We start from the raw sequence: 23,159 nt of genomic DNA on the forward strand, positions 1-23,159 counted from the left end.
AATGACTGACTACAGAGATACTTAAAAGGCTCTGCTTTGTTTCTTAATGGAACAAATTTGGTCAACATAATTCACCTTTTCTTTTCATAATTCACTTGCCACAACATAATCAGAGCTCTAGATCACTTTGGTCATGTGATGATCAAAAAAACAATATAAATCTTCTCTTTTCAGATGTTATAAAATACACATGGCACTGTGGAGCAATTTGAGTGAGCCACTGAAATTACTGCTTCCACAGAATATAGAGAGACACAGAGAAAGAATAATTTGTTCCTGTTTACAAGAAGAAACTTCTAAATAGAAAATCCCAATCTACTGGTTGAACACGATGAGTCTGTTAAGCAGGGACGGGTAGGATTCAGACGCAGAGTTGTCACTTCCTTGGGTTAAGATGTTTTACCAAAAAAGTCAGCTTTACTGTCACGCTCAGGATAGATAAAACAGGCATAAGATATATGTTAACATGTTTCTGAGGTAAGTCTTTAAAGTGTGACCAGAAGAAAAGGAAAAACGAAACAATTCTCAGCAAAATTAAACAACCAAGTGTTTCTTTGTAAAGGCTCTAACACTTGCTAAATAATCCTTTGTGCACTAACGAATTATTAAGGTTCTCTGTGTTCCGTAGCAGTAAATTTAGTGGCTGTCCCAAACTGTTTCACAAGGCAATACACAGCTCGTACTTGCCTAAGAATGGAAAATTTATTTTGTTTTTTAATCATTTCATGCCCAAAGTGAGCTAGAGTACTGATTATATTGCATCAAAAGTGAATTACCAAAAAAAAAAAAAAGATGAATTATGTTTATCAACTTTATTTCATTAAGAAGACCACATTTAGGATGATGCCATCTGTTGCTCTTTTATAAAAGTGAGTTTAATGTGCTAATTCAGTGCTACTACCAAAACAATTAAAATGGAGTGGGAAAGGAGAAGAAAAGGCTGACATGAATGGAGCTACATTTGCCTAGATTTTATTTTCTTAGTCTTATTTTCTAAGTCTATTAGAAGAATGAAGTGACCATAAGTTTCCTTCTCTGTAAAATGGGGATAGTGATATTATGTGTCTCACTGGGCTGTTTAATGAGATGACATGTAGCACTTAGCACACACTAATTACTCAGTACTTGGCAGCTACTAATATTAAAAATAACAAAAAATGAATGGTGAAGTAGATAATAGGAATGTGTTATAATCAACTCTATGGGCTTTATAATTACACACACACACAGAGACACACATTTCAGGTTATTTTCTTCCATATTGGAGCGGAGGAGAGATGTTAAAATTAAAATGATATATTTGGCTTCATCATCATCATTATCGTTAGAATACTTAACACAGTTTTATAATATGCCAGGCATTTTTCTAAGCACTTCAAATCTATTAATCCATTCAATTTTTTACTATGATGAGAAAGATCAATTTTTATTACTGTTTATAGAAATGTGGACACTGAGGTACCAAGATTCAGTAAATTGCCCAAGCAATCTGAACCCAAGGAGTATGGTTTCAGAGAGAGCCCACATTCTTACTGACTATCCTATGTTTCCTTTCTGTAGTCCCATGGCTCAGAGGTATCTGGATAGTATTAAATTATTGCAAGGTTCAAATGGTTCAAAATGATCATCTCTTCACCCTTTCAAATGTTTCATCACCAATTCTGCTGCAATAATAAATTGCTTTCATGTTCCCCAATCACCATTAATATCTTAAAACTGCTACTTCACACTTAGTTAAAAAATTAATAGTTATTTATTTGCTAGATTTGTCTATGATTTTATAAAGATATGCCATACACAGCCCTAAGACATCCTTTGAATAAAAGGCAACAACTTTTGAGACAAGGCTAATATAGACAATAATGATGACGGAAGCAAGGAGCAACCAATAATATTTACTAGATCTATCTGCCTCGTGGCAGTAAAGGGGTCAATAAACATCTTTTTTTTTTAATAAAAAGAAAACTTTTCTTCGAAGGACTGCATACTTCCCTCGAAGCAAGCTATGGGTTTAAAAAGTTTAAGGCAGCTTTTACCACTCTTGAGGAAATATTGCATTTCTAAGAATGGCAGGTACCATGTGCTCTGAATAATACTAGTAAATGTTAGCTGTAAAACCGTTCCACTTAATGGGACATTATAAACCCAATGGAATGCTGGAAGAGTACTCAAGGATTCTTCTAAACATGAATATTCCCAAGTTGTGCGAGAATGCTAAGTAGCATCATCCTAAACATATGCTGTTGTTCTTGTTCTCGGTTTCTGTTTATGATAGACAGTGACAAGGGTAATAATGCTTGGCATCTTCTAAGAGAAGGAGTGAGCGCTATAAATCCCAGGGACTTTTGATCACTGTTCATCCCTGGGCTTTGCCCCATGCCTAGTGGCAATATAATATGGGGAACGGTCACTAACTGAAGAATCACGAGGGAAGGATTCTAATTGTAGGTCAATGAGCAACTGGTTTGGGCAAATCATTGTCCTCTCTAGGCCTTGGTGTCTTAATGTGAATATTAATTTTTAATATTTCATGGAGTGCTGGTTAGGATAAAGACTGACATCTGCATAAATGCTTTAGAAAATAAATATGTTTTGTAAGCAATAAGTACACACAAAAGCAGCTGAGGTAGATCACTTTGTAACATTTCTGCCTTTTACCTCACTATGTTCATCTACTTTTTTTTTTTAAGATTTTATTTATTTATTTGACAGAGAGAGAGAGAGACAGCCAGCGAGAGAGGGAACACAAGCAGGGGGAGTGGGAGAGGAAGAAGCAGGCTCCTAGCGGAGGAGCCTGATATGTTCATCTACTTTTATACTTACAAATGACTATACTTGCTTCCAATCCCAGCTTGAGTCAGGAAAACCTAATTGTTCTTTCCCACCCGAAGTCATCCTCAAGTCAATCCACATTTATAACATGTTTGTTTTGTTTTTCCTCTGTCTTGGCATACTTCTTCAGTCTTTTTGAAAACTTAGCACAGGGGCGCCTGTCTGACTCAGTCGATAGAGCATGTGACTCTTGATCTAACGGCTGTGGGTTCAGGCCCCAGACTGGAGGTAGAGATTATTTAAAAATTAAAATCTTAAGGGGCACCTGGGTGACTCAGTCGGTTAAGCATCTGCCTTCAGCTCAGGTCATGATCCCAGGGTACTGGGATTGAGACCCACATCGGGCCCTGCTCAGCAGGGAGTCTGCTTTGCCCTCTGTGTCTCCTCCTGTTCGCTCTCTGCTTTCTCAAATAAATAAATCAAATCTTTAAAAAAAAATAAAAACTTAGCACAAAAGTCCATTTTGTAAAAGAAGTCCTCCCTAGGTAACCCGGATGCATTTACTATGCCAAATATTTCACTGCGCCCAATGATATAAAACACATGCAGACACAGGCACACAGACACACACACTGTATTTATTTCTTATGCAATCATGCATGGATGCAATGGTTTCCTTTTGGGGGATCTAAACAGTACCTCTTCAACCTTCTTCACTCCAAATGAACTCACAAGTAGAAAGCTCTAAGTCAAAGCCATTAAATGAAAGAGCCCAGAAGTAGGAGGAGAGAAGAGAGGGAAGAAAGGAGTGAGGACAGATGTTAAACGAGGTCTTTGATCAGATACACCTGAAAAGCAAAGTAGCCATGAAAGAGCTGCAATCTGCTCAAAGTCAGTGCGTTGGTTTTCCATCACCATCTCGCAAATGCTGGAGACTGTTCCCTGGTGATGAGAGCAGCTCAGATGGTGGACCACATGGTACTACAAAAGCAACATCAACCTGTGGGCTTTAGTGCTTTACAGTCTACAAAGGTTTTCTTACATACTATCCCATACACTTGTATTACCGTGAGAATAAACCCATAGGAATGCTATCCTATTTGAGGAAAAGATTAAACTATGACATGTATCTATTTATTTACCTGCAAATTGGGTTTTCTCCTGACAAATTTTGTAAAGGCACCCATTGCTTTTATGGTATCAGGCATACGGTGAGTTGTAAGTTAAGAGTTGTGTGAAGATGATCAAAAAAATTTGTATGTAGTACATGTTTGGGAAATGGGATTGTAATTCAGCTACACGCTCAAGAAAACTTACAAAGTTGAGTTGCACTCAAAGGGTAATTTTAAAATCATGCTGGAAAAAGAGCTCATCCACATATCTTCAAGCACTAGGATTCTAATGAAATTAAATATAAATAGTTATTGAGGATTGCCAAGCCCCAATTGTTGGACAAAGAGGCAGCATACATGCAAAATAGAGTGAGATGTGTAAGTTCTGAGTAAGCCTCAACCATGCTTCCATTTCCACAAGGCCAGAGTTTTGTACAAAATGATATTTTTGGTGGAATCTGAATGGCAAGTAGACAAATAAGATGAGGAAATGTCAATCCATAATAATGGAGATACACAATCTTCCATCCATAGAAGCTAACGGCAATTTCTCTACTTAAAGGGTTTAAAAAAACAAGTGTTTTCTTCATGTAATCATTTTTTCCAGAAAATATAGTATATGTAAATTTTATTAAACTTAACATGTGTTCACACAGACATAGGGAGGTCAATTCAAGGGAGAGGACTTGGTGTTCTTGTTTAAAACTCACTTAAACTTTTGGAAGCTGAATTTTTTGTTCTTGTTGTAAAATAAAATATACTATGAAGTCCAAAACGCTCCTGGTACTTCAAATTCTATGTTCATCTATCCCTTCCTTGGGTCATCATTTTATCAGGTGTTCCCTCAATATCTGGAGGTCAAATTCACATGCTGTCAATATACCAAGTTGGTACTTGGACTTTTTGAACTGTAGTCTTAAGGAGGTCCAAGAATGCTTAAATCTGAATTTTTAAAATATAAAGCACTAGTAATCAGAATGGAATAGAGAAAACAGTAACAACAGCTGGTGGCTTCCCAAGAAAAAGAAACCAAATGGAGTGAGACGGCACTCATACAGAATCTTGAATATAAAGACACAAACCCTGAATTTACGTTGAATATGAAAAGCAAGGAATAAAAGAATAGCTGGATGGTACATTATTGTGAATAGTAAAAGGAGATATCCATTTGGAAAGAGGCAATTTTAAGAGAATGCATTTCAAAAAATATAAGAAATATTTTCTTGCATAAAGGATTTCATACACGAAAATATGGACTAAAGATCGAAAGAACACATGTAACAAAAACAGTAATGGAAAGGACAAGTTTTATGTCTTTCAAAGAAGGATTTGAAAGAAAAGATAGCATAGCAAATACAAAGCTGGTTGGAATAGGAGGGGAAGACTGAGCTACTGAAAATTATGACAGCAATAATAACGTAATAGGAACAAAATCTAATGGAGTAAAGAGAAATGGATATAGCACTTCTGCATATCAATAATATCAGGCAGAATTAATCAGGGTTGAAAGGAAAAACTGAGTCATCAGCATATAGATAAGAAAGGGAGCCACACCCAGGGAGAAGGAGTAGACGGGAAAGAGAAGGTCACCCAATGAAATAATTCAGCAGAAGCTGAACATTTGAGGATGACTGCAAATCCAAATCATCTTTAAAATTCTTGGGGCACCTAGCTGGCTCAGTCAGTAGAACAGGTGACTCTTGAGATCAGTTCGAGTCCAATGTTGGGGGTAGAGATTACTTAAAAATAAAATCTTGTAACAAAAAAATAAATCAAATCAAATCAAATCCTGCTCAAATTCCATGTGTTTCAAAACAAGCCTTCTTTGAACACTCCTGTTCATGGTCAGTTGTCCTTCATTTTCCTCTTATGTGATGGATGATTCCTCACACCATTATTAAACTTTCCTCATTATTTTGGAAAGCTGACTATATTATCTTATCAATTATATTGCTTTTTGACTAATGGGCTGCATTTATTTTTTTTCACGGCACATAGCTCAATTCTACAAGCAGAATGGATATACAACAAATATTTGTCGTATGGACAAATGGATCAACCTGCTTTGTTTGCAGGTAATGGTTCCACATTAAAAAGAGTAAAATGACTTATGATATGTAATAACTGAGTACCAGAATCAAAGGGAAAAGGCCACTTTTTTGGTAGCCTCAAAGCACCGAAGGAGTGAATAAAACAACCTCAAACAAAAAGATTTGGGTTAAGTAAACAAGTAGGAGGCAAAGAGAGAAGATATGTTAGAATAAATTGAAAAGATAATGTGGAAGAAGAGAGATAAGACTTTAAAAAAAAAAAAATGAAAGCAAATATTGGGAAACCAATATGAAATTGTCGAGTTTAATTTTATGGGTCAAAAAAGTGACAATAATATAATCTCCCTGATTTATTACTCACTGGTAAGAAGTTCAAGAACAAATACAGTCAATAAAATTCCCTGCTGATTTTGTATTGCTGATTTGAAGTGGTGCCTTGGAAATAATGGTTCTAAATCTATTTGGGTTCCTTACACAGTTTTGGTATAAAAGCATCAAATAGTGTTTGACCCTTTTTTTGTCTAAGGCAACTTTTAAAATTGAAATTGCTTCCACAAAGAGCACATAAAATCTTGATCTCTTGGAAATATAATTTATTGAAGACATGAGTTTTTAATAGTAACATGAATAGGCCCTTAACTATAGCTGTGCGATTCATCTCACTGAACATGTATTATACCAGGCACTTTGAGATGCTTGGTGGTTAGGCCACAATCGTACATTGGATTATATCGTAAATGCTCATATTTCATCCTAATTAATAAAAAAAAAAAAAGAGAGAGAGAGAGAGAGAAAAGAAAGAAAAAAAAAGAAAAAAGTGCTTTTCAAATAGTCATCTGCTTTGGAAAGCACTGTTTTATAATGTGTAGTATTTAAGAAACCTTAAAATTACATATACCAAGAGGGAAATCAGATCATGTCACCTCAGCAACTAAAATTAAGGCTCCTCTAACCCTCCTCCCTCCAACTACAAGCCATAGTTAATGTTCATCACTTGGCTTTGGGTTGATGATCTGGATCTGTTTCTCCTACTACTGAAAGAACTTGTCTGTAATATCCAGATCACTGCTTCACCTTTCTGTTTACTTTCTGCATTGATGAACAGATCTAACCACTGAGGGACACACAGCACTGTATCTCACAGTATGATTGACAGATACCCGCATTTAGCTCTTAAAGAAATTGTTCCAACATTATGTGGACTATAGTGAACATTTTTAGAAACTGTGAAGGCATAAAAACCAACAAAAGCTTATTCAAATTTTAAATTGAGAAACACAAAATATAAATCAATACTTACTTAAAAATGTCTTTCACAGAGCTAAATTCACTCTGTTAATTTAAGAACATAAATCAAATGACAAATTATTCAATCATAAAATTATATGGATTGGTCTATTTGTAAATTTGATAGCACAGAGAAAATATTAAGGATATATGAAAAAGTTCCCTTTTATTTTTTTAAATACAAAATTGTAAAGTAAAAATATTTTAAACCAGTTTTCTTTAACATATTTTTAAAGGCTTAGTGTCGCCAGCTAAAACATATTGTGATGTTGTCTGATGGACATAACATTGAGATCTATCTTAAACTTGGGTGGCTTGGATTTAGCCTTATTTTTAAATTTACACTTATTGGACAGGCTCTTAAAATCTTTGGAATGCTTTATTTCAGTTAATGATGCAAAGTGGGAGTTAAAAATCTCTACCTACCTCACAGAGTGTTCGCAGATGGAAAAGAAAGAGTGTATGGTAAAATAAACTTTAAAGTATTGTTATCATTTAGTATCAAAGGTAGTTTTAGACATCTGGTCCCAGAAAAGATGGTATGGACTTACTTTTTCCTGTCCTTCCCCTCTACATGCCCCAGAAAAAATTCAACAAATAATAATAAAAAATTCTGTAATTTTCATAAAAATACTATAATCATAAAAAAGACTTTCCAACATAGGAAAGGCCAGGACCAGATGGCTTCACTGGTGAATTCTACCAAACATTTAAAGAAAAATGAATGCCAATCCTTCCACAACTCTTCTAAAAAACTGAAGGGGAGGAATGCTCCCAGAGTCATTTTATGAGGCCAGCATTATCCTGATACCAAAGCAGACAAAGAAAATTACAAGAAAAGAAAATTAATAACATCCCTGATAAATACAGATGTAAACTTTCTCAACCAAATATTAGCAAATTGAACTTAATAGCACATTAAAGAATCATACACTCTGACCAAGTGAGATTTACCACTGGGATGCAAAGATGGTTCAACATATGTAAATCAGTAAGTATGACAGACTATATTAATGAAATGAAAGAGAAAAATCATATCATCATCTCAATAGATGCACAAAAAATTGAAAAATTCAACATTCTTTCATGATAAAAAGTCTCAACAATTTGGGCATAGAAGAAATGCACCTCAACATAATAAAAGCAATATTGACAAGCCCACAGCTACTCAATGATGAAAAGTTGAAAATCTTTCCTCTAAGATCAAGAATAAGACAAGGGTGCCCATTTTTTACTACTTCATTTAACATATTAGTAGACGTCATAGCCAGAGAAATTAGGGGGGAAAAAATGAAAGGCATTCAAATCAGAAAAGAAGTAAAATTGTCTCTGTTTGCAGATAGTATAATTTTATATATAGACAACCCTAGAGATTATACCAAAAAATTGTCAGAAGTAATCAACAATTCTATAAAACTGCAGGATACAGAAATAACAATGAATTTTCTGAAAAAGAAATAAAGAAAACAATCCCATTTACAACAGAATCAAAAATAAAGACATTCTAAGGAATAAATCTAAGGAGATCAAAGTATGTTGAAAATATAAAACTTGATGAAAAAAACTGATGAAGACACATATAAATGGAAATGTATCCTGCATTTATGTATTAGAAGAGCTAGTACTGTGAAAATGTTCAGGCTACCCAAAGCTAACTATAGACTCGATGCAATTGTTATGAAAATTCCAATGGCATTTTCCACATAATAAAAATACAATCTTAAAATCCATATGAAATCTTAAAGACCCTGAATAGCCAAAGCAATCCAGAGAGAAAAAACAAAGTCAAGGCCTCATATTTACTGATTTCAAACTATATTACAAAGTTAATCAAAATGCTGTGGTATTGGCATAAAAAGAGATACATAGACAAATGGGACAGAATCAAGCTTCCAGAAATAACCCCATGCACTTACAGTCAACCAACATTTAACAAGAGGGCTAGGAATCCTTTATGGGGGATGTATAGTTTCTTCAATAAGTGATGTTGAGACACGTGGATATTCATATGCAGAAAAATGAAATAGGACCCTTAGATCACACCACTCACAAAAACGAACTTGAAATGGATTAAAGACTTAAATGTAGGATCCGAAACCAAAAATCACTAGAGGAAAACATAGGAAAAAAGCTTCTTAACATTGATCTTGGCAATGATTTTCTTGGATTTGACACCAAAACACAAGCAATAAAATAAAATATAAACAAATGGGACTACACCAAACTGAAAAGCTTCTAAATAGCAAAAGAAACAATAAATAGAAATTTAAAAAGGCAATCTATAGAATAGGCAAAAAGTATTTCAAACCATTTATCTGAAAAGGAGTTAAAATCCAAAATGTATAAGGAACTCCTACAACTCAAGAGTAAAAAAAAGAAAAAAAAAAATCAGTTAAAAAAATGGTCAAAGGATTTGAATAGACATTTTTCCAAAGATGACATACAAATAGCTAACAGGTACATGAAGAGGTGCTCTACATCACTGATTATAAGGAAATGTATCTGAACCACAAAGATATACATTTCATACCTGTAAGAATGGCTACTCCCAAAAATATACAAGATACCAAGTGTTGGCAAAGATGTAGAAAAAAGAGAACCTTTGGGCACCGTTGCTAGGGATATAAATTGGTACAGCCACTATGAAAAACATATGGAGACTCCTCAAAAAATTAAAAATAGAACTACCATATGATCCAGCAATTCTACTTTTGGCTATATATCTGAAGTAAATTAATCACTCCTGGACGAGGTAGCTGCACTCCCATCTTCCTTGCAGCTTTATTCAAAATAGCCAACAAATGGAAACAATCTATGTGTCCATCAATGGATCAATGGATAAAGAAAATGTAAAGTACATATACAATGGCATATTTTTCAGATGTAAGAAGGAAATCCTGCCATCTGCGACAACATGGATGTACCCTGAGGGCATTATGCATAAGTTAGAGAAAAATATCGTATGATCTCATATATGTAATCTAGAACTTCTCCTGCAAACTCAGAGTAGAATGGAGGGCTAAGCAATGGAGGAAACGGGGAGATGTTGCTCAAAGGTACAAACCTCTTCGTTCTGGAGATATAATATATGGCATGGTGATTATAGTTAATAGTACTAAAATTATATTTGAAGTTTGCAAAGAGAGTAAATCTTAAATGTTCTTATCCCCATGCCCCCCACACAAGGTAATTATGTGAGTCGTTGGATGTATTAACTAAGCGTATTACATTAGTCATTTCACAATACGTATGTGTATCAAATGATCATGCTGTATATCTTAAGCTTATACAATTTAATGTATCAATTATATCTCAATAACTTTGGGAAAAAATACATGTTAAAATGTGTTTTTATATTTCCAAGCATGGACGTATTTATCTTTTTATTGATATGTAATTAAAGTTTTCTGTAATATAGGAATGCCAACTTTGAAATTTGTTGAGACTTGCTACACAGACTACTGTGTACTCAATGTTTGTAAGGTACTTTGTGTGCCTGAGAATTCTATTTTCCACCTAAGTGTGGTGTCTATATGTGGCTTTTGAATCAAGATTACTATTTCTTTTATTCAAATCTTTCTTATTTTTTTTTCTGTTTAATATAGAGGTACACGAAGTAATACAATCCATGAATTTTTCAAACTCTTTTCAGATTTGTAATTTTTTTTCTTTATATATAACTTGAAGGTATGTTATCAGATGCATATGAATTCAGGATTGTTATATCTTCCTGATTAAGGCATATATATATATATATATATATATATATATATATATATATATATATATGTATGTATTTTTTTTTTTTAAATAAGGTAGGGAATATCAGTCTACTCAGTATTAAGGCTTAAGTTATAGCTACAGTAATCTAGACAGGATGGTTCTGGTACAGAGATAGACACATAGATCAATGGAATCCAAATGATTTATGGCAAAGTTGCACATACAATTTAGCGGAGGAAGGACAGCCTTTTCACCAAAAGGCGCTAGAGTAAGTAGATATCCATTGGTTATGATAATAATAATTTAAAAACCTCAACCTAGATCTTACAACTTATATAAAAATTACTTCAAAATAGATCACAGACTTACAGGTCAAATGTTGAAGTATACAATTTAGGGGAAAAAAACATGAGAAAATCTTTGGCATCTAGGGCTGGGTGAAGAGTTCTTAGATTTGATACTGAAAGCACGTTTCACAAAAGGAAAAACTGATAAATTGGATAAACTGATAAATTTGACTTCATCAAAATTCAAAACACTTCTTTGCAAAAGACCTATTAAGAGGATGAAAATAAAAATTATAGACTGGGAGACAATGTTTATAAACAACATATCTGATAAAGGGACTTATTATATATAGAATATATAAATAACTCTCAAAACTGAATTAAAAAATAATCTAATTAAAAATTGGGCAAAAGACATTATCAGATATGCTACCAAGCAAGATACACAGATGACAAATAATCACATAAAAAGATGTTCAATATCACTAGCCATTTGGGAAATACAAATTAAAACCATAATGCAATACCACTACACACAGTATATTTTAGAATGATTAAAATATAAAAAGTCCTAATACCAAATGTTGGCAAGGATGTAGAGAAACTGGTTCATTGCTGGTGGGAAATAAAAGAATATAGACACTCGGGAAAATAGCTTGGCTGTTTATCCTAAAACTAAAAATGTACTTTCCCAAAAACCTAGTAATCACATTCTTGAGCTTTTACCCCAGATAAGAGACCTACGTTCATGCAAAACCTGTATACAAATGTTTGTGGCAGCTTTTTTCATATTAACTAAAAGCTGGAATCAACCTGATGTCCTTCAATGGGTAAATGCTTAAACAAACAGTGGCACATAGAAAGTAGCAAACTATTGATACACATACTTGAATGGGTTTCAATGTAATTAAGTCGAGCGTAAAAAGTCAATCTCAAAAGTTTATATACTGTGTAAATCCATTTATAGAACATTTTTGAAATAACAAAGAAATTGACATGGAGAACAGATTAGTTGGTGTTAAGGGTTAGGGATTGTGCAGTGAGAGGGGATGGATATGGAAATAAAGAGGTAGCATGAGACAGTCTAGTGGGATAGAAGAGTTATGACTCCTCATTGTGGCCATCGTCACATGTAACTACATATGTGATATAATTGCATGAAAATACACACACACACACCAGTACTTGTATAACTGGTGAAATAAATTCTGTGGATTATACCAATATCAATTTCCTCATTTTTATGTAGTATTATATTTATGTAAGATGCTAACATTGGGGGTCTTTGTTTAGGGGTGTTTCGGCCCTCCCTGTACCTTCTTTTGTAAGTTCCTCTGAATTTATAAATATTTCAAAATAAAAAATTTTGAAGTCTTTTTGGAAATATTTTGAAATTATTTTGCTACTATACAGAATAAGCAGATTTGATGATATCAATATGATTTTAAAACTTGTATGCATTAAGCAGTAAGGATAAGACATAACTCATTCCTAAACATAAAAGAAACTTAAGCAATCAAGAATAAGAGGACAGAATTTTAAAATCCTTACGTAGCTACTATTTTATAGCCATGATAAAGATTGCAGGTAGAAGAGAGAAATACATAAATAATTAGTGCAAAAATGATATTCAAAATATTTAACAATTTTTATGATCTGGACTCTAACCGATCAGAGTAGACTGGGACCAATTAGAACATATGTCAACCATAAACAGCAGAGTTTGGTACTGGGGCAAAGCCATGGAATATACATCATATATGACTTATCTGGGTTTGATTTTATTATTTCCTCCACAAAAGGTTTATATTCCTAAAGTGTTCGTATTTCATAGTACTTCTAAGCTGAAAATACTGGAAAGGGTACTATATCATTGGATGAAGCATACCTCAAATTACTGCTATAAAAAATCATGACTAATATGAATAATTACCAGTTACCAAAATAAGAACGGTTTCTATTAAGATATTTTAAATTTCAACTTTTTCTTATAAAACACTCTAAATATCAGTATAGAAACAAAATAACATCCAAATTAGTTTGTTCATAATATTTAAAGACAGGAGTTCAATATATCAATGACTGTTCAATTTTAAAGTTTTAGTACTTGAATAGTATCTTTAGAGTCTTTTTTTTTTAAGATTTTATTCATCTATTTGAGAGAGAGAGTGTGTGAGCGCATTGGGGGGGGAGGGCAGAGGGAGAGGGAGAAGCAGGCTCCCCGCTGAGCAGGGAGCCCTACGAGGAACTCGATCCCAGAACCCCAAGGTCATGACCAGAGCTGAATGCAGACATGTGACTGATTAAGCCACCCAGATGCCCCTAGAGTCTGTTTTACTGAATTCTTCCTAGTAGAAAAATTTGAAGGTGCTTTACAAACATAATCTTAGCAGGTTTATTAGATTAGGAAAACAAATATTCAAAGGTGAAATTAATTCGGTCATATTTATTCTTGAGAAATTAGGATCACTAAATATCAATACAAATTTAATGAGACAACAGGCCAAAGCCCCTATTCCTAAAAGAAATAAACTATGCACTCTAGGAACAGAATGGGAGTTATGAAAATAAAAGTATTCATTTCCTAATCTGTGTGGGAGTTAAGAAATTCACTTAAGGAATGACCTAAAACTATATACAGATGGCTAACAGACACATGAAAAGATGTTCAACATCACTCATCATCAGGGAAATTTTCCCTGATGCAAATCAAAACTACAATGAGATATCACCTCATACCTGTCAGAATGGCTAAAATTAACAACACAGGAAACGAGAATTTGGAGAGGATGCAGAGAAAGGGGAACCCTCTTACATTGTTGGTAGGAGTGCAAACTGGTGTAGACACTGCGGAAAACAGCACGGAGGTTCCTAAAAAGTTAAAAGTAGAGCTACCCTATGATCTAGCAATTGCACTACTAGGTATTTACCCAAAGAATACCAAAAAACTGATTCAAAGGGACACACCCTAATGTTGATACCAGCATTATCAACAATAGCCAAATTATAGGAACAGCCTAAATGTCCATTGACTGGTGAATGTGTTAATATATATATATATAGAGAGAGAGACAGACAGACAGAGAGAGTATATTTTTATATTTATATATATAAATATGAAACAGAATGTATCAGCTATAAAAAAGAATGAAATCTTGCCATTTGCAACAACATGGATGGAGTTAGAGAGTATAATGCTAAGTGAAATAAGTCAGAGAAGACAAATACTGTATGATTTCACTCATATGCGGAATTTAAGAAACAAAACAAATGAACATGGTGGGAAAACAAAGAAAGACAAACAAGAAAACAGACTCACAACTGTAAAGAACAAACTGAGGGTTGCTGGAGGGGAGGTGACTGGTGGAGGGGACGGGTTAAATGGGTGATGGGGATTAAGAAGGGCACTTGTGATGAGCACTGGGTGTTGTATGTAAGTGATAAATCACAATATTGTACAGCTTGACACTACTACTACACTGTATGTTAACTAACTGGAACTTAAAAACTTGAAAAAGAATTTAAAAACAAATGACCTAAAACTAATTAGTGCTTTCTATTATTTTAAAAAGGCGAACCTCCTCTTGAATAAAAAATTTCACTTAATAAATATTACAAAACATAGCTTATCCTGTCTTCCTTTATGTGCATTTTGGACACCATTTCTTAAAAAACATAAATAGCTCAAAACTCTAACTAAATGTCAATGGAAATGCAGTTCTCATGTAGGTAAACAGGTAGCGATTATGTGATTTTTTTTTTTTTTACAGTAACATGAGAAAACTCCCTTATAACTCAAAGACACAGAGTATAGAAATGAATCCACCTAGTTCGCACAGCTGTGATTACAACTTTGTGAGAATTTAGAGTCACTGTAACAGAATGGAGGGGGACAACCTCCAATCTATCAGTATTAGGCTGGAATTAGGTAGGCGGGTAATTTTAGCCTACATGGGTTTGTTCATTTCCATCTCTCCAGGACACTCTAGAATAATTCAAGTCCCTTAAGGTAGGCCAACGATTCTGAATTCCTCCCTTTGTCTTCTCTGAGGCTTATTTGTTGGCTCAGAACACACAGGAAGGAAAAGAAAGGAGCAATTATTGAGAGCCTGTGGAGCCACAAGCACTGTCCCTCTTTTATGTGAAACTAAATCTGCATGGAACAGATATGCATCCCATTTTACAGGTAAGAAAGCCAGGCTCTCAGAAATTAGGCACCCTGCTCAGGAGCCCACAGATTTGTGTTTGGATGAGAGCTTTCCACGACTGCAAATCTCACACGGTTACCTCTCCTATTTGTCATAGTTTAATTACATTTCAAGTGTAAGGAAAGAATGGTCCTACAAGGCTTGAATCATTTCCTAAAAAGATTTATTTATTTATGTGAAAGAGAGAGTGCAAGCGAGGGGGCCGCGGGGCAGACGGGGAGAATCTCAAGCAGACTCCCCACTGAGCATAGAGCCCGATGTGGGGCTCGATCTCATGACTCATAAGATCATGACCTGAGAATCGCTTTTGACGTTAACCCTAGCTCAGTGATTCTTGGGGGATGTGTCACTACTGGGATGCTTGTGATTGGAAATGTGTCAGGAGAAACCCCACGGTATTGACTCTGAGGGCCGAGGACAAATACGATGATGTTTTATAAGCAGTTCACTGATCTTGCATCCAAACCATTTAATAGTTAACTGTGATTTCTGTGGCATTTTGTAAAAGACTATCTTGGCTTGCTAAATGGCACTCCCCCAAATACTAATATTAGAATCCAGTAGTAGGTGGAGACTTTTTTCTGTGATGTAGATTGGTGCTAAAACTCTAAAAATGCAGAGCAATGACAAATGCACAGAATGTAGTGACTTCAGAACTCTAGTGTGAGAGAAGGAAGTATGCTTTTATGTTTAGTAGCAGTATTATCCTTCAGGTAAGAAATCAAAATGGTTGCTTCGCCGTCAATAGATGGTTGTTTAATATGTATTTGTACGGAGCCGTCTATGTTCCCACATCCCTCTTGATAACAATAAGAAAACATTCGCTTGTTTTTTCTCTAACCCAAGAATAATTTAAATCAGTTGATACCTCCCTTCCATCATTCTTTCACGCAGCTTCTTCTTTTTATAGTTGACCAAGGAATTAACTTTTTGTACCAATGTTAACAGAACTACAAACACCCACTATACAACATGCACCCATATCTGCATCCACGTCCACATGTACCTGTGTACATTCATAATAGTATGCACACATACACAACATATGGAATTCCATTCCATATGGAGAGATTAAAATATTAATTATGATAATAATCAAGACTTCAGGGTATGCAACCCAATAAGGTCTAAAATGTTTTTTAAAAGTACTGCATAAAACTTTTGCTTCCAGGTAGGATGAAGTGAGAACCTATAAGCTATAAGAACACATAAAAAATCTATACAAAATGCAAAAAATAAACAGCTTAAAGGGACCAGAGCCCTGCTGAAACCACAGGTCCAGGCTTCCAAAGAGGAGAAAACCGTGGAGAGGTGAGGGAAGAATTTGCAGCTGATTTTATTGACTGTGGGCTGTGGGAAGAACCCAGACTTGGCCTAGGAAGAAGTCCACTGCTGGAGGTTAGGGAAGCCAGCAGAAAGTTGAGAAGTCTTGAGGGACTGGAGTGACAAAATATAGACTCGAGAGATCTTAAACACACAACCCATTATCTCATGTGACATTTGTCAGATGAAGAAGGTGCAAGGTCTAGAGGCAAAAAGCTAAGCTAAAACCCCTGAAATGCACCACAGATTTTTGTCAGTCTTGCAATACTAAGAAGATAAAATATTTTTTAAATATTGGCATTCAAGACCTGCCAAGAGGAAGGCCCTACATGAACACACTGGCCCTGGGTTTGTCCTGTGGACCAGATCCAAAATCCAGCCTGCCTCTATTTTCTGTATGGTCCAGAAATGAAGAACAATTTATATACTTTTAAATGGTTGCAAAACAAAAAACAAAAACGCAGTATTTTGATATTTAAATTCTGAAAGTATACGAAACTCAAATTCTCTGTCCATAAACAAAGTTTTATCAAAATACACCCATGCCCTTTAGTTATATATTGATTTTGCCTGCTTTTGCATACTGAGGAGTTACAAAGAGACTGGATGACCCACAAAGCCTAAAATATAGGTGATCTGACCCATCACAGAAGATGCTTGCTGACCGGCAAATGGGCGGTTAGTTGAATACCCTGGGCAAACATCCTAAAACAGAAACAAACCAGAGATAAATTGGGTCTTACCAAAATTCAACCCAAACTCCTACTGGCTCAATTTCAGATTGGATTAAGGAATTAGCCTCCACTCTGTCTCACTGGCATAAGGAGGATAAATCTTTGCTGGAGAAGGATCTTATCATCTTGAGCCTCTATAATTTTTTATACACATTTTATACACCTTCCAGCACTCAGAGAAGTACTCTACATTGTTTGGCCTGAGCAGAATGTATAAAGAAGCCTGACTTAATTGGTGAACTCAACAGCAATCCATTAACACCCAACGATTAAACATGCAATTTTAACCTATGTTTTAAAGAAAAATAAAACAGAAATAACAGTATTACCTGAAAGCAATTTTCTTGGCAAAAAAACTCAAAACATGCATCTGGAATAATAGTATTCTAACTAACTAGATGTTATTTTCCATTGTATAATATTTCAGTGATATATGGAATAAAATCTAGGAGTTATTTATTTTGTAGAAAATGAAGACAAAATAGTAATTGACAGCTTAGAAATCATTCTGAACTACAAGACTATATTCTAGGGCTTGTTTTTCAATGACATGTGCTTCGCAGACACTGGCATCGTATTTTAGGTACCTACCATCCTGAGAAGACAGACAAGCACAGATGTGGGAAAATGATAACACTGGAATATTAAAATTATGCAATGTCTTATGCCTACATCTCTCCCGGAATTTGAAAATTTGATTTTAATAGCTTTCTCTAATGAAAAGAATAAGACAGCTGAGAGGTTCAATATGTCATAGCACTGCAAACCGTTAAATTCATTTTAATTAGGACATACTAAGGTTTCACATCTGTGGCAAAAGTAAATTGTAACTTCCATACATAGCAGATCAGGCCATTTTAATTTATAACCGATTACAATCTGCAGCACACGTCCTACTGGTGTCAATGAAATATATAACCTAATGGTGCTCAAAAGTCCAGGTCACATAATAATTTTATGGGATTCAACCACATACAGTCATGCTATTATACAGAAGGCATACAGATATAGTTATGAATATAAAATTTAATATAGAGATATTTATGCATTCCAATATGTACATATAAATGGTACACTATAAGTTTTAATTTAACTCAGTGTATAACTAGCTTATGAACAGTTACCTTATAGAAACGAATAATGTTATCAAAATATTATCTGAGAAAGCCAGAACTATTATTAAAATCAAAGGACTTTCAGAATTAGAGACTTTTTAAAAAGTTGACTTTTCAAAAACTTTTTTAAAAGTTGAAACTCTCCTCATCACTCTCTCCACCTTTAAGAGCTCCTCAATGATAGATGCCTGTGAACAGGACTCCAGTAGCTTCAGGAGATAAAGGCTTGATTGTGGTCAAATAATAAGTCACAAGGACAGTATGCTATTTATCATTTTAGCTAAATTTTAAGTGTTCTTTTCACATTAAACTCAGTATCTTTAAAAATTACAAGTATCATCTGTAACAGACTTCATCTATATAATTTACTAATTTCTAAGCAAGGCTTACACTCATCTAATCCTCAAAATTGTTTAAAAACAATGAAAACAGTCGATTTCTAAGCAAGTTAATATTATTACACTGGAAACTAGAAAACACTAAGGATAACCCAGGATATTCATACAATTGGTTATTTAATTCAAGTATTTGATTAAAGGAAAGTAGCCCTACGTATAGACCTTTCTACCACGGATTCCTTAATAACTAGCCGAATGCCATGCCTCTAAACACAAAAATCAATATTATTTATAGTTCCACAATAGTGTTTCTCTTCACACCATGTTCAATTCCAGTGAAAAGATCAGAGTCGTCAGAGAGACATATTGCAAACAAAAAGTCCTTAGAAGGTGGTGGAAAGTCAGGCCAGGAGTCACAGAGAACCAGCAGAGATGACAGCAATGTGATATCTGGCACTGTCTTCTCAGAGAGAGAAAGGAAAACCACATGGCACTGCTAAAAAGCCGTGCTAATTCTCTCTCCTAGCTGAGCATTAAATATTACATCTTTCAAACGGTCTCAACCACATGACTGCTTCTCGAGGTGAGACCCTCGTTTAAGAAACACAAACATGCTCAAAGTGCAACGCAGAAACATCACAGAAACTCAATGACCTACCATTCTCTTTGCACTCTTCTGGCGGTTTAGCCTTTTTCGCAAGTCGTGGATCCAGCCATGATGTTGTCTTTGTGTTATGGCTGAAAAGAAAAGAGATCACTCTGAACAGACACATACTGAAAGGAATCAAGTTTATGCCTTAAAAAAAAGGGGGGGGTTGTTAGTCCAACAAAATTGCAATCGATACACTTAATTTGCTTACTGGTTCTAAGTAACCCTGAAGGTGGTATAAGAGTAATTGTGCAAGGCAGCTGTAAATTTGGCAACCTCAGCTCCCTGTCCTCAAAGCAGCTATTTTTATTAAAATCAACTAGAATGTTGCCAAGTTAACCTCATTGAAAATGCAGAACTCATCCAGAGCAAAAGGAATTTATTACAAACACAGGATTCTCCAGTTGGGAGAGCACAGTTCGCAGGCTCTGATACTGTTTCCTCACTTTTGCAAAATAATTATTTTCATCTTAAACCTGCCCTTTTCATAAATAGTTGTTTTGTTACTCTTTAACTCCAGAGCTGGCAGCGGCAGTATAAAAGTGATGAAAATTACAGCATGTTCTCGGGATGCCTACATTTTCTCAAAAAGTGATTAATAGCAATGTCATTAACCCATATTTAGCTGTGTTCCATCTAAATACTTTCAATCCGGCTAGGAAGGCAGAGGGTAAAAATGCCTGCATTCTAATGTTTCTAGAATGGAATTTCTGGGAATTAATAATAATTTTCATGACATTTATGCTTTGAAAAAAAAAAAGTTTTCTGGTAAACCTTTTGTCAGAAATTTTAAAAACAGAGGAGAGATGTTTTTAGAACAGTGTTTCTTAAAGAGGCCCTAGAATCACCTGCATTGGAGTCACTTGGTGATCAACAGTACACATTCTGGGTCTTCACAGAACTACTGAATCAGAATCTTTGAGGCTGAGCCACAAAATCTCCATCATTGGCAAGCACTCCAGGTGATTTTTATGCACATTATAATTCGAGAACCACTCAAAAGCTCAAAACTGCTCTTTGGAACTAAAGTCTTTACTGTGTACAGCTGTCTCAAGTGATCTCATCTACCAATGGACACATTATCAAGGATGTGACATTTGTGAGGGCTTCAGAAAAAGCATGAACAAAGTCACAGGTGTGGAAAAGTGTGAGGCTCATGCAGGGAAGAGTCAAAAGGCCAATAAATGGAACATGAAAGAAAACAGTAGAAAATAGTATAGAAATATAAAGTAAAGCCAGATAACAGGGATATTTGAGCACAACTATAAGAAAGTCAAGTGATAATGATGAAAGTCAAATGATAACAATTTCACATATATCTCCTCTTTCTTCTTTGAAATTTAACTATGTTTTACTGTATCAGAGACACAAGCGTCAGCTAGATAACCTGATGAACAAATCTCCACTTAAAGCAAAGGTCAGAAAATTCTCCCAGGCAGCATATTTAATAGCAAACGTATAGAGACCAGGTGCCTCTCTAAAGGAGAAAATTTCAAGGCAGGAAGGAGGAAAGATGGAGACAAGCCGGGCAGTGGGGAAGCAAGTCCAAGGTGTTCAAGGACCTAGTGTTTTCTGGATGATGATCCTATGTGTAGAGCCATCTCTGATTTGAAAATGGAGACATTAAGATTCTTGGGTCATGAGGTCTCTGCTCCTGAAGAAGATTCCCTTTTATTTCTGACTTTCATGTGTGGTAAAGAGAAAATACTCTCCATTGCATTATTCACATAGGAACTTCACAATGATTGATGCCTCTAACTAAGCAGGGCTCTCATAATTTGATCAGATAAAGGCTGTGAATTTGGCCAAATTATAAATCATCAGGAGAGTATGCTAGCTTTTATTTTCTCCCAATTTGACCTTGGGAAAGCCTGATGGTGCTTTGTTACTGAGTTTCAGAAGTAAGTAAAGTACTGCAGGCACTTTCATCTTATTCTGGTCCTCATTTGTAGTCCTGTCAATATCATCTAGTCCATACCTCTGAACTAAAGACACCCATGGAAGGAGATGAGGACTGCCCCAAATATGTTAGTGGACTGGGTTGTGTTTGCTGCTCCCATTTTGAAAAAGACAAATTCACTTTTAAAAATATGTTTTATATCGGGGCGCCTCGGTGGCACAGCGGTTAAGAGTCTGCCTTCGGCTCAGGTCGTGATCCCGGCATTATGGGATCGAGCCCCACATCAGGCTCCTCCGCTAGGAGCCTGCTTCTTCCTCTCCCACTTCCCCTGCTTGTGTTCCCTCTCTCGCTGGCTGTCTCTATCTCTGTCGAATAAATAAATAAAATCTTAAAAAAAAATGTTTTATAGACATGCCTTTAGTACAAAGTGTGTGTGTCTGCGTGCATGCACATGAGTGCATTTGTGTGTAAGGTGTGTTCATGTCTAGGTTTTTATGTGGTAGGGAGAAATGTTGGGAAGTGGGCAAGGAAAATACATTTCCGTTCTTTTTAAGCACACGTTTCTTCAAAATCCTTCCCTCATTTCAGAGAAAAGTCATTTATTTCTAAGTAAGACATTTTCACAAAAGCAAACACATCTATGGCTAACTAGTAAGGGGCCATTACTAAGCCATTAGAGGGAGTCAAATTACCATTTCTATATCACACCATCATTGGTCTCAAATACTGGCTAATTTTGTAGAGAACTGTGAGTTTCCCAGCTTTCCTGAGTTTGTACAAAGCATTTCATTACAGGAGAATTTTTTTTTTTAGGTTGCACTAGCATTAATGGTATGTCACTTTAATACACTTTGGCAGATGGAGTCTATTATAGTTAACAGCATTTTTAGCTGATCCTCTGAAATGATTCTGAAAAAAATGTGGGTAGTCGTTAGTCTTAAACATCATATGAAGATACAGTGCAGTATTTTTCAATTGTGGCTCTCCCCGCCTTGTAATTTGGGTACTTCATCAGGATACCTTACAAAGGGGATATTTTTAATGCATTTGGGAGACAACAGACCGAGTGGCTTTTCCACTTCCCTTAAATTATATATTTTTAACCTTGACAATTACCTTTGAAGATGGGATTAAACACTGGACAGGAAACTGTACAAAATGGGATCATTGAGGGATTTTTCACAATCTACATACCACTTTTCCTCCAGTTTGAGGATGTGATTTCCTTTCACTTCAACTGCTAAAGTGGATTTAAACATCAGTTTTCTGTATCTAATGTGGTGTACAAATGACAGGAAGGTAAGAGGCTAATGATATGATCTTATATCCTGATACTAGTTTCTTAAACAGAGACACACACACATATATGCTGCCTTTGCAAAGACATTTTTTCCCCCTGGTTGGGGAATGGAACAAATATTTTCTAGGAATGCTGAATCATAATAGTTTACTACTGTATGTATTTTTACGGATAACGTTAATGTGATGATCATTTAAAGTGAGAGATCAAGTGGAGTAAAGTCAGTAGCTATTCAAGTTCAATCAATGTCAGATTTTAAAATCTGGATAAAAACCTTAAAAATTGGTTTATTCAAACCCTCCCCTGATGTTAAACTACATAATGAATCTATCAGGAGGACTGGAACAAACCAGAAGTGAA

At 35.2% G+C, this 23,159-nt stretch overlaps 1 protein-coding gene across 2 annotated transcripts in view; it reads right to left on the reverse strand.

Annotated features, from left to right (window-relative positions):
• Nucleotides 1-23,159, reverse strand: part of MAGI2 (membrane associated guanylate kinase, WW and PDZ domain containing 2) — a 1,245,024-nt gene that overhangs the window by 404,289 nt on the left and 817,576 nt on the right. For both annotated transcript variants that reach the window (XM_048212921.2, XM_048212920.2), the window contains exon 6: nucleotides 19,609-19,688. In XM_048212921.2, coding sequence (XP_048068878.1) covers nucleotides 19,609-19,688 — 80 coding nt within the window. The remainder of the gene's footprint in view (nucleotides 1-19,608; nucleotides 19,689-23,159) is intronic.

Source organism: Ursus arctos, unplaced genomic scaffold, assembly GCF_023065955.2.
Source record: "Ursus arctos isolate Adak ecotype North America unplaced genomic scaffold, UrsArc2.0 scaffold_3, whole genome shotgun sequence".
Taxonomy (NCBI): Eukaryota; Metazoa; Chordata; class Mammalia; order Carnivora; family Ursidae; genus Ursus; species Ursus arctos.